Source organism: Manduca sexta, chromosome 8 (genome assembly GCF_014839805.1).
Source record: "Manduca sexta isolate Smith_Timp_Sample1 chromosome 8, JHU_Msex_v1.0, whole genome shotgun sequence".
NCBI classification, from domain to species: domain Eukaryota; kingdom Metazoa; phylum Arthropoda; class Insecta; order Lepidoptera; family Sphingidae; genus Manduca; species Manduca sexta.
The window spans coordinates 3323045-3338962 of NC_051122.1; the positions used below are offsets into that span (position 1 = coordinate 3323045).

Genomic DNA, 15918 nt, shown 5'->3' on the forward strand with positions numbered 1-15918 from the left:
ATAAGTAGGCTAAACGCATTTTCTTCTTTTATTTCACAACTTCCTATCATGTGTTCAAACGAATTTGGCCCTACATCTACATTGACTCTCGCCAAAATATGTTGTCTTTCTCTTTTGTAGAAGAAAGAATAAACTTGTCCAATATTCAATCATAGTTTTGTATCCTGTAGTAAATCTTACTTTACTCCTGCGCAGTCCTAGCATTTGTTACAAACAATGCATATTCGTTAAACATTTGAATTTCATATTTTAAACTATCAGACACATCTACATAGTTCAGATCAAAGCTACTACCACTATCACCGAATACACATAAATAGTTAATTATATCTACAGAACCCAAAATGTATTTTACATTTCTACCTTGATTCTGTTTTTACAACTACCGTATGGGTATGTTTGATTTACGTAAAGTTCAGTGAAAGGTAATTGATCTAACTCAATACTTCACTTCATTAGAACTCACCCCTTTATACGAATGACTTGGCATTTTCAAACATATATAATGTACTAACGTTTCCAAATTGCATCACATTTCTGAAGATACTGATCGACGAACTACAAATGAAACTGCAAAATATTTGAAACTATAATAAAATCTAATAATTTGTTGAGAGCTTATTTTAAACCAAGACTTGAGTTATGAACCGCGCTGGTTTAATGAAAGAACAAAATGGAGTAATGAAAACGGGCAGTCATTTGTCATTTCGCAAAAATTTGGATTTGTGAGTTCATCGTAGTGCCCTCTCATTTCGCTGTTAAATTCTTCATCATTTACTGGAACCCTGGAAATAATTGTATTCTAATTATAACATTTGCTTTGTTGATGAAGTACATTAAATGGTCTTTTTATAATTCTAGTGTTAATCCTAGACATCCTTAACCCCCCCCCCCCCTTCCCTAAATCATCAAAGGATCTGTGGTACGTATCATACAATCTTTTAATATTCTTGACTTTGAGTTGAAGATAAGGACGACTGCGTTTTTTAAGTTCAGAAAGATTAATTGTTAAAGATATTTAAAGGTAAGTAATGTATATTACACGATGACGATAGGAGAACTAATGAGAATACTTTGAAATAATAAAAATGAGATGGTAACGAAAAATGCTGACTCGCCCGTGCAACTGTAAGAACACAGTAAAGTACAATATGCTCTCGATATAATATAAAACGTACAGAGAGGATTCAGATAAACAAAAAAGAGCTCACAAGTGACCAGAAGCGTGGGTGTTACTAACAAGAAAGAAATCTATTTTGGTAAGTATGACTAGTAAAATTATCAATAAATGCTACAATCTCGTGAAATGAGTAGTTTCCGGCCAGAATTTAAGCTTGATATAGCATTACTGATATTATCATCATCATCATCAGCCGCAGGATATTTACTGCTAAACATGGGACTCTGCCAAAACGCTGACGCTCCCGCCACAGCGTTTGCTAGTTCGTGGCCTCCACACCAGAACCTTCGCTCCGTATCAGCCATCTGTTCTGCGAGCCATTTGCCCTGCGCAATATTACTGATATACTACGCTTAAATTCGGACTTGGCTTGGCAATCCACAAGTCAACTAGATTCACCCCAGCTGCATTTACAAATGACCATATACATATGTATCTTACAAAATTGATACGTCACCTAGTCGTATTTAAAGAAGTCTACAGAAGGTACTTACGTGAATATAGCCCTTAGTATATCATGAACTAAGGAACTTCCAGGCGGTGCCAGCGACTTCTGTGCTTCACAGATACTCCTCAAAACGCAGGAACGGCCATTTAAATTGTGGCTGGAACAGATCAGCAGCGAAATAAAGGTATGATCTTAAAAAAATGGCGATAGCCTAGTTGGTAATGGATTAGCAAGACGAAAGCCCGCTGGTTCCAAATCTACGGCAGACGCCTCGGATTCCGCAAAGTTACGTAAGTATTCTTTATCAAATATTACTCAAAATGGATAAACTGGGGCGTTTAAAAAAATCACTTGGCTCTTATTTTTTAAAATATATTAAATGTAGGCTATTCACAACTAAAATAAATCAACTAATTACATCCATATTAATTATAATCCATACACTATAATATTGTTTATACAAAATAACTATGTCTTTTTGTCTATCTGTCTATAACCTTTTCACACTTAAATCGCTAAACCAATTTCGACGAAATTTTGTATGGAAGTTGATGGCGTCCCTGGGACGGACATCGGTTACTTTTATTCCCGTAAAAGAAAACATTAGGACTGTTATACCAGAAAAACTATTTTAAACGGGTGAAGTCGTGAGCTAAAACTAGTTTTATAGAAAGCTAATGAGAGCGTCTTTTTGTTTAAACGCGAAAATCGCTGTAACTACTGTACCGCTTCAAAAAATCTTTTACTAATGCAAACCTCTATTATTTCTGCGAGTTATGGACTTCGTTTTATCCCAAGTACCCACGTAATATATATAGCTGTATAATTTATCTGTAAGTATTGATAGATTTTTTAATTTCCTTCCAAACCGAATTTCGGCCACGCCGGCCAATCTCAACAAATATCAGCCAGGTACGAAGGAAATATTATAGTGCACAAGTGTGTGCGCAATACATAGATGCACTCTCTATTCTTTCACTCTCATAGTTCGGTGTGACAGTAATCCGACATGACCGGAGAGAGACCAGGCGCAGGACCAATGACTTACGCGCTTTCCGAGGGGTATTCACGGGGTATCACACCGCCAACTGACTCTGAGCTGAAACTGAGTAATTTTTAAGATGGAAATTCCTAGTTCCAATTATTTCGGCCCGACCCGGGATTCGAAACCAGGACCTCATCGCGGTAGTCGCACTCATTCCATATACAATTACAACTACGCCACCGAAGCAGTCGATTATATATTAATGATAGACTACTTACAAATCAATAGCCCTTTCCATTCTTTTCCAAAACTGTCGTTTCTGACGATTGTGAATTTTCTTTCTGAAGTGAGAATTGGTGAACTTGGAGTCTGGTAGGGGAAACAAGACGTCTATCTCCAAAGCAATGTTCCAGCCTGACGGTGCGTGCGTCATAAAGGCTTTAACTAGCGATATTGTTAGCTGGAAAGAGACAATTAGGATATTTGAATACTATATATTGAAGGAAAATATGAACAGTAACAAAAAGATTTTTTTTAAATTATAAGGATTCGTTAAATGATAACGTGTATGAAATAGCTAGTAGGTTCGGTTTCCAGACCGAGGGTTTTGTGAGGGTGTTTTTAATACGATTTACTTGATAGAAAACCATAGTTTGCCTAGGTTATTTTCATATTTATTTTGATAGGAATGAGTCCATCACGAATTCTTGCAGTCCCAGCAATTTCGTGCGTATTTCTTGATTTAACTAACACAAATTATGACCCGGGGATCGAAGCCGGATCTCAGCAGTAAAGGCACCTTCAAATTACCCTCGGACTCCTGCGCGACAACATCGCTACGGTTGCGCAACAAGATAAATCCATAAGAATTGCCACAACACAAACGACATTAAAGTAAAAGACCTAAAAGCACGTTCAACTGCAGCGCTGGACTTTTTTAATATAGATTTACCCAGTGACCAACTCGCCATGCTGCAGCCCTGAGGTCGAAGGCGCCTTTAGGCGCAATCAAAGTCTCTATAATTACTTACTCCTCAACATATAAATCGTTTTTACGAAACTTAAATATGCAGCTCGCATTGCGAATTGAAACTGATGTCCCTTAATTATAATATTTATGAATCAGTTACTGACATAATATACGAGCTATAATAAAGGTAAACTTGTAGTACCAGGTAAGTCTCGTCTCTAAAAGCCTACATGCCTAGATACCATCGCAATGTCTATTTCTACCGCAGCATTCAAAACTACTTTGTTTTCGTCTTAAATTGTGTCCAATTTATACTAAGCATCATCTGCGTTAACATTTTATGTCTCAAAATGAGGAGTGTAGTACAGGGCATCAGGGTTTTTTATAATTAAAACCTATCGATGATGACGCTATTGTTTACGGGCATTCGTATCTCTCACCATCAGACGAACGGATTACTTGATACATGTTTCAATATAAAACAAAATGAACATATCTATGATCACATATTACTTACAACAACATTACTTTTATCAGGAAACGTCAGATGTCGCCTCTTCCTGATACAAGACAAACAAGCCTTCACATTCGGACACTCGCTGCCAGTCAAATTCATTGACTCACAACACACCATCACTAACAAAACTAAAAGCAACACATCAACTTTCAACTCCATTTAAGACTTTACTTAAATCATAAACCACAATACTGATGGATAAAGAAGAGTCGCCGCTTAGTACAACCGGCTTAACAAAGATCAGTTCACAAGTGCTTGTCAAATTAAAACAATGTTTGTTTGCCGCGAAGTTGACGCAAAAGTCATGTGACTGAGTAACGGACCTAGTTTTGTTCTAGAAGAACCGAATTTCAGCTATTCTGTTGTGACTAAACATACAGTTCTATTTAAAATTGTTAGTTCATCGGATTATGTGTGATATTTCAAAAATCATTTGCGACTATGTTCACTCTCAATGAACAGTCTAGACCACGCACTCGTTTTGAATTTGTGCACTGAATTAACACCGTTCATATTTGTTGCTTTGTCGAGCGACTTTCAAAAAATATACGTGTTTTTTTAATTTACTCAATCTGTTTCGGTAAACAAAGTTTATACTGTTTTAATATAATTTACTTCAAAATAATCTTGAGTTTGTCCAAATAATTCCTACCATTACCTTTTTATATATTTAAATATGTTTGGCTGACAGGATAATTAAAAAACCACGTAGAAACGCCATCTAGGCTTACCCACCACTAAAAAGTGAAAAGGGATGATCCTATGTTTGATCCCATCAAAAAAAATAATTAAAATGAGTGATAAATCGCATTCCATGGCTAAAGAATTCTATATAGATGAATTTTCACTCCCCAGATGAAGTTTAGCATATGAGTATACATTATTATACCGCCATGTATTCGAAAAACACTGTCACTTGTGATCCTGGATGCCCAGGCTGTGTATGGATATGAATTTTGATATGTTCGAGATTAAAGTCTTCAGAAGCAGTTGATGTTATAAAGACGTTTGGTTCTATCAGCTCCACGTAGCAGTGCTTAGAAATTAAATATGAGAATTAACATCTAGCATTTCATTAAGCGTCGATAGCCTAGTTGGGTGTGAAACGGACTGCTGAGACTGTTGCAGATTAGAATCCCCAGGGCTCACACTTCTAACTTTTTTAAAATTATATGTGTATTCCTTGTGAATTATCGCTTGCTTTAACGGTGAAGGAAAACATCGTGATGGAACCTGCATAAATGAGAAGTTCTCTATAGGAATTTTGAGACTGTGTAAAGTCTACCAGTCCGCACTAGGCCAGCGTGGTGGACTAAGACCTAATCCCACTGAGTCAGACCGACCGATGAATGACCGTCTCATTAGCTGTATGATTAAATTAGATAATAGTAATATTTATTAATAATCATTTCTTCAATACTAAATATTATTAAGTTAAAAATCCTTGACCTGCATCTTACATGCTAACTGTACTATCTGTCAACGTAAGTATAAGCTGCCATTTTAGATTTTTTTTTAATTCGTCAGCTTATATGTAATACAACAGTCTCACAATTCTTTATGAAACAAAACAAGCTCCAACCGGAACGCTGTTCAATATTTGAACAAATTGTCAGTACGTCTGTACAAACGCTTGCAATAACAGAATTTCGTCTAGACGTATCCACACTTTGCTGAATTACACTCAGAACAAGTCCAATTCCAACAATTCATATTTCCAAGTGTTTCTTTCTTGTTTGAATAAATTTAAATGGTAATTATCATAATAGGGTTATTGAACTGTATTATATTTTTACTGGTGGTAGGATATATTTTACATACGCCTAAATAGCGACCACTGTACACAAGGTGTTAAAACCCGCCGTTGGCCCATATAAGTGTGTCGCGTTCCGATGTCAGCCTGTGTATATCCGGTTCCAACAGGCCGGCATAATTGTGTCGACTGTCGAGGGGTTATCAACTTTTGTCATCATTATATTCCACTTACCATCAGGTACAGGGGGTTATATAATATTTTCTATGCCCATATAAAAAAATGGTATGGTAGAAGACCATCTTTTAAAAAAAAATTAAAGAACCTTTAATTGTCTCATAATATGATAGGGGTCGAGCCTATACCCAAATTGGGCTAATTCCAATCAAACAGCTTGAATGTCTTTAAATAAAAAAAGAACTGATTAAACATATTTATTTTTCTTTCCATATAATAATATAATTTTTCACACCTACCTATATTGTTTCATTTCTTCATTGCCCAAAGGTTGACTGGTTAAAAATGCTTTCGAAATTAAGTCCGCCTTAATACACTTATGCTTAGAAAGTGTGTAATTAAATAAATAAACCTAATCAAGACTACATTATAATTGTATCTAGAAAATACCTAAAACTAATCAATCAAATCTATGTATATTACAATTGTTTAGCTATTTTAAATTAATTTTACATCGAGTGGAAACAAAATGGAAGATACGAATGAATACGAAAATAAACAAACGTTTTATTCCTTCGATATCAATGTTTGTATTGGCAAGCTTGAAGAACTTTCTTATAGAAGCTATGAAATCAACAAGTGTGTTTTGACATATTAAAACGACATTAAAACAGTCAGATATGTTATTGTTTTGGTGACCTCCGACATGAACTGCAGCATAGAAGGTGAGCGTCATGCTGCCGTTGGGGCCGAGAGCGTCTTTCGGTTGCTCAGGGTCTTCTGAGCTCCCTCTCCCCGCCATAGGAGACGGGCCGCACCAATCGGCACCTCGAAGGAGCGACTACGGACGACGGCTTAGACACTTCCATCAGAGGAAGCCCGTAGACGTCCCTAATGCACCAAAGAAGTCCATCGCGGAGTTTTAGATATGTAATGGTTTTGCCCTTGAAAACCTCCATTTGCATTAACCGATCCTAATCGCTTTTACGATCTATCTCAAAGATCGACCAATTAGAACAAAGATATTTTTGACATGCTTACAATGAGTTATTTTGATTGGTTCATTCTCGGATACGGATTGAAGATTAAGATTGGGATCGTATATTTAAAACTGCTGCATGTCTGATTAAAAACAGTGTTGTAGAATGTAACCTTTGTTGTGACCAATATTTTTTATGTGTTCTATTTTTATAAATATTTGAATGTTTTTGTTTTGTTATTTGCTTAGTTACATACTTACTCTGAAATAAACACTCGTGTCAATAACACATATTTTTTACTTAATTTTATAAATAACTCAGAACATATATATCAATTACTTACAACAAACAGCTTATTACGTTTAGAGATAATGGCTTTCTAAATTACAGAATTAGAGATTATAGTTGCTACTTTATACAACGACGCTAGGAAGGAGTGTTAGACGAAGAGAAGACTGCTAAAGAATTATTTTCATCGTCCCAGTCGGGGGTCTGGCGACATGACTGCGCGCGGTTCAAAATATTATCAGCTACATATAATAAATTAAGGGGCCAAAACTAAAACATTTTTTTTACTTTTTACGACCTATTTGTAGCAGAGTTATTTAATTTTTGAGATCTAGAAATACTCTCAAAATTTTCATTTTTCCAACTGCGTACAACAGCACAGTAATATAAGATTTGTTTGGAAAGAAAAACCAATACGATTCAATATATTTTATTGCTTATCAAACAACGGCGATCCGCGTGTGTACTCGCATCGTGGGTAGAGCTCGGAACAATCGCCAGAGGCCCCGTGGGCGTCGTCGTACTTCTTGTGATGCTCGGAATTGAACCTGCGACCGTGAGGCAATCTGAAATTATAACGTATACGTTGCAAATAAAATTTATATTCGTCTGTCATGATGAAACAATGTTGTCCCGCTTTCTCTCAAATAATAATAATAAATCAGTTTATTGTCTTATTAAACAAATGATAACGTACAGATTCTTATACTCATACTATAGTAAAGACAAAAAAGCGGCTTAGCTTGTGCGGACCGGGACAGTAGTTCCGAGCAGCGCTGGTTTTCAGCCTCTCCTAGCTTCCTAGGATGTTATGCAGAAAGTGTATGCGTTGGCCTTCCAAGTAACAATTAACATTTTATGTTTAAGTAAATTAAACTATGTGAAAAAAAAAACTTAAAATGATACTTAATGCAAAACAAAACTGCATGGCTAATACTGATATGATATTAAACAACATTAATGACTACGACATATACTGTCCCATTATTGGACACGGGCCTCCTCTACTATTGAGAGGGATTAGGCCTTAGTCCACCACGCTGGCCTAGTGCGGATTGGTAGACTTCACACACCCTCAAAATTCCTATAAAGAACTTCTTAGTTTGTAGGTTTCCTCGCGATGTTTTCGTTCACCGTAAAAGCAAGCGATCATTATAAATAAAATAAATAAATAAAATGCTTTATTCATCACGTAGGCGAACATAGTTGCACTTATGATAAGTCGAGGTATTTACAATCACAAACAATACACACATATTTTGTTAGAAGTCAAACACGTGTGCCCTTGGAGTTTTAGTCTGCGAACATTCGTCTCGACAGTTCGTTCCACACCCAAGTAGGCTATCGCCGCTTTCGAACAAAATGTGATCAAACATAAAAACAACGTTTTATATTCAACGAAATATTAAAATAAATGAGTTTAATCTCTTTGTTACCGCAAGTGTAAATTACTTTTAATAATGTGTCCATCATTTACTTTTGACACAGTTAATTACTGTATTCACTTACTTTAATTATTTTGGCATTAACGTCGTGCATAAGTTAAACTCTGACATCGTTTTAATAATTCGTATTTAAACGTTTAAAGGATGACATATTGTGATATTTTTTACTTTATTATCTACTGTCAGTATAGGTAGATAATCTAGATAAAGTTACATACATGTGTATATCTAAAATATCTTTAGGAGATGTTATTCATAATATACAATTTATTAAAAGACAAATAATTAACAACGTGACAAGCTAACTATAAAAAGAAAAATACAATTAAACCTACGTGCTAAACAAACTAATAAAATATATTGTGGATTACAATATATACACTGACGTAAGTTACTGCCTCGGAGACGTAAGTAGTTGTAACGCATACGCGGTACGAGTACAATTACAGAGCTAAGGGTCCTGAGTTCGATTCCCAGGTCGGTTTAAAAATAATTAAAACTGGGTTTTTCTATTTTAAAAATTACTAAGTCGCAGGCCGGAGTTAAGAAGTTGGCGGTGTGATACCCGGTGACTCGGAGAGCGCGTATAGCAATACTGTGCCTGATCACTCTCCAGTCATGTCGGATTGCCGTCTCACCGGACGAGGTACAGAGAAGGCACCTTTTTGAACGCACACTTGTGCACTACAATATCTCCTGCTATCTGGCTGATCTCCGTTGAGATTGGCCGCCGTGGTCGAAATTTGGCTAGGAGGTATTCACTAATTCATATCTATACTAATACTATAAAAAGGAAAAGTTTGTAGGGGATAACCTCTAAAACTACAGTAACGATTTTTAAAATTCTTTCACTGAGTGTTATAGATTTGTCCTGGGAAAACATTTATCCTGGAAAACTTTTTACGTGAGCGAAGCCGCGGGCAAAAGTTATGTTCTTTAAAAGTGTACAAGTTATTTTTAATATAAACTGTATGGTTATGTTATGTTTCAACGTATTCAATATTGTTCCCTATAAGACAAATAATGAAGAACGAATCATACCACCAAACAGTACACATACATATCTCAGTCGTCCCGCCATCATATTCAGTTCCTTTGAACCAACGTTTCCACATTCCCATTTTTCTGTAAAAAAACAAATCTTAGAAAACAATACTCACGTGAACGTTGCTCGAATGATTTCTTCCAGGAAAGTTCCTTGTTTCCTTTTAACTTTGCCACTCTCGCACAACATTTTAAGAACGCATTCTTTGCCGTCCCAACCCAACCTGTATGAAACAATGGATAATTAAAACACTGTTTTAATTAGAGTTTGTATAAACAAGCTTTCTTTTCGACATATGCAAGTTTGAATTTCGAATGTGCTAATTATTTTGTTATTCATTTAAATATTTCACATCTTATTTTGTGCCAGTGTTAATATTACAGTGATCAGTTTTGATTCAATTATATGCTTTGTCTCTATTACATTAAGTGCACTCTCGATTAGACAAGTTTTTGTAACTCTATTTAATTTTAGTTTCATAACAATTGAGGAGATGGATTTCATTATTATAAATATAAAGTTCTTCTTTTAGAGGTATTTCTGTTAGCAATATATTATAATAATAATAATAATATCAGCCCTGTATTATATACTTGCCCACTGCTGAGCACGGGCCTCCTCTACTACTGAGAGGGATTAGGCCTTAGTCCACCTCGCTGGCCTAGTGCGGATTGGTAGACTTCACACACCTTCGAAATTTCTATAGAGAACTTCTCAGATGTGCAGGTTTCCTCACGATGTTTTCCTTCACCGTTAAAGCGAACGATAAATTCACAAAGAATACACACATGATTTTTTAGAAAAGTCAGAGGTGTGTGCCCTTGGGATTTGAACCTGCGGACATTCGTCTCGGCAGTCCGTTTCACACCCAACTAGGCTATCGCCGCTTCAAGCAATATATTAAAAACATATATTTAGCAAAAGGAAATAAAGTTTATTAAGCCTAAATATATTTTAAAACTGCTTATACGCGTATTATAACATACATAATAATTCTGAATTACTGGAATCTATTTAAATATGCAAATATAAAGAACTTTTAAGAACGCAATTTCTGAATATGCAAATAACAATATAAATTTTCATCAAATTGACGTATGACAAAGTTTACGCCGTAGCATTAGAATATTGTTTAACTAGCTGTTGCCTGCGGCTTCATCCGTGTGGAGAAGTTTATTAGTCAAACCCGGTAAAGCGCAAATTTAAACTTGACTATCTGAAACGATTTTAATGTATTTAACTGCATGTTACATTAATCTATGTAGCTTCAAAACTGAATACGTAGAGAAAATATTTTAAAAACATAAAAAAAAATTCAATTTTTAATCCACACCTTCTTCAACATATAGGTTTTTGTTATGAAATTACTTCAAACTTTACATTACTTTGCTTAAATGAAGTTATGTATTAAAAAATCTTAGCATTACATAATCAGATAAAATTATAATGTCTACCGCCCTAAGGTCCAGGGTTCGAAATCCGGGTCAGCCAAAATTTTAGTAGGTTTTCTATTCAGTATCAATCCCGTACTCAGTATTTGGAATTTGTGCCCGATATAGCAATAGACTCGCCACCTATCACATCATAGGACGAATTATACTGGCGGGGATAAAGGTGTTAAAGTTTGTTTGTTTTTATATCAGATTTCAAAATCAAATATCCCACGTCACTACACCCTGAAAATTTCATCACTTACCCTTGAAAGAACTTCTCCAATTTACCATAAAGACTTTTCCTTCCTTCCCTGTGGAAATCGATGCTGCTCTCATGCAAATTATCCAAATAATTCATTTTCTTGCTCCTATCATGCATATCTTTTATGGACAAATTTATGGTTTTGTTTTCCATAATACTGTCCACGCTGCGTTTTGCGAACGCTGGGTTTACTATAGGCCGTCTGAAACAATCGAATATTAATCATTTCAATAGAACTTGTAGTCAGGCGCGGTCGCAGCCTGAAGGGGGTCATTATGTATTTTTTTTTAATTTTCCATTATCAAGCACGGATGGTATTTTTGTGTTTTATAAATTTTTAGAAGATTTTTCCAATTTCACGTTTACGATTTGGGGGGTGAGGGTCATGTCCCCTGTGACCCCCCTTCGGACCGCGCCTGCTTGTAGTCTTGTTTATAATTCTTAGGTCCAAATATTTATTTATTTATTTATTTACTATAATAGGAACATCAACAGTACATATATTCAACAGTCTAATACACTTTACACAGGCATAATAACTAATACATGTACCAATTAAAGATGTACACAACATTGCTTGAGAAAATTGCATACTTAGCTTAACCGCGAATAACTGAGGAATATTGATTAACAAAGAAATTAAACAGTATAGTTGGTAATAGACCAGCAGACATCAGGGCGAAATTTGTGCTCTAAAAGTTATTAACAATTGCTAATAAGTATTTGTCTTATTTGAAATGCAACAAGCTGGTCACAGCGTCTTTGAATATTAATACAAAAATAAAATATGTACTGAAAATATGCTTAAATGCGTATTAAAAACATGCAAATCACGATATGGAAGAAATTTGAAGTATTTTACATTGATGTTTTGCTATTTCACGGTAGATAGAGTAACCATTACATGTGAGCAAAATTTTTTGCATTACTATCTGCCCAATGTATACTCTATATAATCTTAAAATTCTTTGTAGATTAATTTATAAAAAGAAATTCAAATACAAATTAGATTAAAACTGGTTTTGATGTAACAACCTTGTGAAATATTAAATTTTTAGGTAAACTTAAGCCAAATATTTAAGATGAAGTATTAATTAAGTTCTAAAAATTTAATTATTATCGATCCTAGAGACGTTATGAACGCACGCCTGGGTTTAATGTAAGCACACGTTACATTTAAAATATATCATGAATACATAAATGCACATAGCTAATTATCGACTTATAAAATGATTTGAATTCCAACCGCGGAATGATACTATATAATATTATACTAGAATAAACGTTTGTAAGTATTTTATGTAAACCCAGGATTTATAGAAAGCATCACTGGAGGCATCATCTTTAGAGATTAATACGCTGAAAGAAAGATTAATAAAGTGATATTGAAAAGGTTGATGAAATAGTTAAAGTCGATGATACGCTCTGTTACAATTAGGATTATAATTTGTGAAAATTAATTATAATTATCAGGGTACCGCTAAACAAAAACCTACACGAAAGTGATGTTAATGTGAACATTTCATAATTTAAAAATACTCCTGATGATATTTTCTGAAATTTAAATTATTTTATAAAACTTTGTAACTTCTCTTATTAATAATTTAAAGGAGTTAAACAAAAATCTTACCTATGATAAGGGACTTTGCTAATCACCTTTCCGTTCTCATCTAAGTAGTAGATATGTTTAGAAGCATCGCTCCTTCTGAGGCCTTTATAATCCTTGGTTTCTTTGAAGAAGCTAAACAGGTTAGGATCAGAAGGCAACTCCCACGCCAAAGCCGCTGTACTTCCAAACCAGATAATGTCACCTACTTGGAGATATCCGTGAGTTTGGGTGCAGAAAACTGCAAAAAACACGATATTAAGGTAAATAGAAAGATGATTCAGAAACCGCCATTTTCAAAAAAGGAACACGATCGCTTTTTTTATTCTATTTAAAAATTAGATCAATCAGAACAAAGTTTTTTTGACATGCTTACGAATGACGTTGTGATTGGTTCATTCGCGTCATTGAAGATTGAGATAGAGATCATTTATTGAAAACGGCTGTAAATGAATTTGAATCTGATGCAATAGTTCTGCCAATAATAAGAGAATAATTTACAATAATTATACGTGAGGAAATAATTTCAGTTATAATAAATGTATAGGTGATAGACACATCAGAACCACAAAGTAGAATGTGTCAACTAAAAAGTCGGTAGAGAATTAGGACTGGTAAAATTACAATGGAATTTTATTTAATTTTCTTGCTAAAACCTGCACTTTAGGTTTAAAAGGTATTGTAGCCAATGTTTTTACTGGGCATTATGAGATTTAACACCTATATTGACAGTTTTTGTTACAACTGTTTATGAGTCTACTTATAAGTGGCTTGTTTGTCTCGTCATTTGTATGTAAGAAAAATAGTGATAAAAAAATGATTACCCAACTGAAACGAACTGCCATCAGGAAATACTAGATATCTTTTCCTTCTTGACAATACTCTTGTAGTAGTATTTACATCTGAATTGAAATCTTCAACTGCTTGGCTATCGTTTTCAGAAGCACACATCACACACATTCCACATAGCATCATAGTTAAATATAAATATATATGTGAGGCCATTTTCTTTGTCTGCTTTTAATACTGTGATGGATAATAAAAATAAAATTACTGCATGAGATAAATCATTTGTAACTGCAAAGTTAAAAAAAATGAGAAAGTAACTATTCATAAACTAATTAACTGCACATTTTACTAAACTCTAACAAGACTTCACGTTCCTACAACTTGCTATCCACACATTCTGTTTCTAAATCCTCTTCTATAGTAAAGAACAACACACAAACGAACCGGAATTCGTCGATGCAAACAAAGCTATGTCCTATCCGTTTCTGTTCCAAGACATGAATATTTAGCTCACTTGTGAAACTACACAAATTAAGTCCAAACATATTGACATGTCATTAAGGCGTTCGACTTAACTCCGTTGTTTTCTGAGACGTGCTAATGAATGGGAGACAGGGAATGCCACGGCTGCGGAATGGAGAAAATATAGACTTTATTTAGTGAGCTTGTAACCATGCTGTGATATGAAGAATGAATAACCAGGGCACCAATTCCTCATAATAAAAACGAGTGAGAGCTTGCTTGTTTATCATGTAATATAATTCCACACCCCTTTTTTCGATTCTTTTCCTAATCCATAATTGGCATTTGATCTATATTTGGATATTAATCCAGGACATGATCTATCCGTCCGCCAAATTTTCTCCAACTGCTTTCAACGATGACAGCGTTTTCTAATCGCAAAAGTCCAAATACTTAAACATTGTCATAAGTTTTTACATTTATAATATTATGGTAAAATAAAATAAGATTTAATATCATTAAGATTATTGCTATTGTGTCGTCTGTAATCTGATAGGTATTGCTCGCGACTTCGCACGCGTGAAAAAATCGGGATAAATGTCCTACTAGGTAAGTATTTTCTAAGATAAAAGTAGCATACGTCCTTTATAGCTTACTATGTGTCAAATTTTATTAAAATTTGGTTTAATAACTTAGCCGTGAAACCCTAATAGATAGAAAAAATACTTTCACGTTTATTAATACTATTTTCTGAAGCCGTGTTCCTTTGTCCTTATATAAATAAACTTCCTTATGCCAGTGCACAATTTAAATTTTATTATTAAGAATCAAGGCTTACATTTGTTATCACCATGTGCTTCGCAATAGCCTATGTATGGTTGAGAATAGATTAAGTGTCAAATGTGATTTAATATGTCATATATTGTTTAGTTAAACTTTTAAAACTCCTAGACTATTCCGCGATAGCGAACTGTCAGGCCTCTTTTGTTCGCGGATGTATCATAATTATAGCCGGCCTGTACGGAAATAAACTGGGCAATGACCTGAATATACTATAATAATATAAGAATACCAAGAATATCAGCATAATTTAATGGAATTAATAATTTGTAAATAAAACAAATGACAAACCTATACAAATACCAGTATAATTTAATGTAATTTAAAATTTGTAAATAAAACAAACGACAAACCTATAAAACATTTTGTTTTGGTTTTTAAAAACTACTTTACGGAATTTTGCAACCTTCATGTTACGAGGTAGTACGCCTGTGACCAGAAAGGCTGCAGAGTATCTGAATCGTCGGAAGTAATAATTACATAAAAAAAACGATAAAATCCGTAAAATTTCAACATCCAATATTCGCGTAATCATTACTAAGAAAATGTATTTATTTAGGTTTATTAAATATATTTTTTGAATTCATGATTCATTTATATTATGGATCTATTAAACTTAGAAGCTTACAAAGTATTATTTTAATTAAAAAGGCTTCATATAGTTATTATATGTGACTTGCATCCCATAACAATTATCTATTTTAAAGCAGACGCAGAAAATTAATTAACTTCAATAAT

The 15918-nt window shown here is 34.3% G+C and overlaps 2 protein-coding genes across 2 annotated transcripts; both read right to left on the reverse strand.

Moving 5' to 3' along the window:
• Nucleotides 1–640: 640 nt before the first annotated feature.
• Nucleotides 641–4265, reverse strand: LOC115444167. Its single transcript, XM_030169838.2, has 4 exons — nucleotides 4101–4265; nucleotides 2892–3073; nucleotides 1675–1785; nucleotides 641–785 (listed from the first exon to the last, which is right to left on the reverse strand). The coding sequence occupies exons 1-4, from the start codon at nucleotides 4257–4259 to the stop codon at nucleotides 641–643; spliced, it is 597 nt and encodes a 198-aa protein (XP_030025698.2). The 5' UTR covers nucleotides 4260–4265.
• Nucleotides 4266–7712: 3447 nt separating this feature from the next.
• Nucleotides 7713–14148, reverse strand: LOC115444163. Its single transcript, XM_030169833.2, has 5 exons — nucleotides 13914–14148; nucleotides 13114–13330; nucleotides 11485–11685; nucleotides 9904–10011; nucleotides 7713–7864 (listed from the first exon to the last, which is right to left on the reverse strand). The coding sequence occupies exons 1-5, from the start codon at nucleotides 14092–14094 to the stop codon at nucleotides 7729–7731; spliced, it is 843 nt and encodes a 280-aa protein (XP_030025693.1). The 5' UTR covers nucleotides 14095–14148; the 3' UTR covers nucleotides 7713–7728.
• Nucleotides 14149–15918: the final 1770 nt, after the last annotated feature.

What these genes read in the sequence shown, in the direction of transcription:
- LOC115444167 (XM_030169838.2), bottom strand. Translation starts at nt 4,259, where the DNA reads ATGGAGTTGAAAGTTGATGTGTTGCTTTTAGTTTTGTTAGTGATGGTG. An exon ending in CTGATAAAAGTAATGTTGTT is followed by an intron (nt 3,074 to 4,100) that starts GTAAGTAATATG and finishes GTCTCTTTCCAG; the next exon opens with CTAACAATATCGCTAGTTAA. An exon ending in ATACTAAGGGCTATATTCAC is followed by an intron (nt 786 to 1,674) that starts GTAAGTACCTTC and finishes AATTATTTCCAG; the next exon opens with GGTTCCAGTAAATGATGAAG.
- LOC115444163 (XM_030169833.2), bottom strand. Translation starts at nt 14,094, where the DNA reads ATGGCCTCACATATATATTTATATTTAACTATGATGCTATGTGGAATG. An exon ending in TGGCAGTTCGTTTCAGTTGG is followed by an intron (nt 13,331 to 13,913) that starts GTAATCATTTTT and finishes TGTTTTTTGCAG; the next exon opens with TTTTCTGCACCCAAACTCAC. An exon ending in AGCAAAGTCCCTTATCATAG is followed by an intron (nt 11,686 to 13,113) that starts GTAAGATTTTTG and finishes CGATTGTTTCAG; the next exon opens with ACGGCCTATAGTAAACCCAG.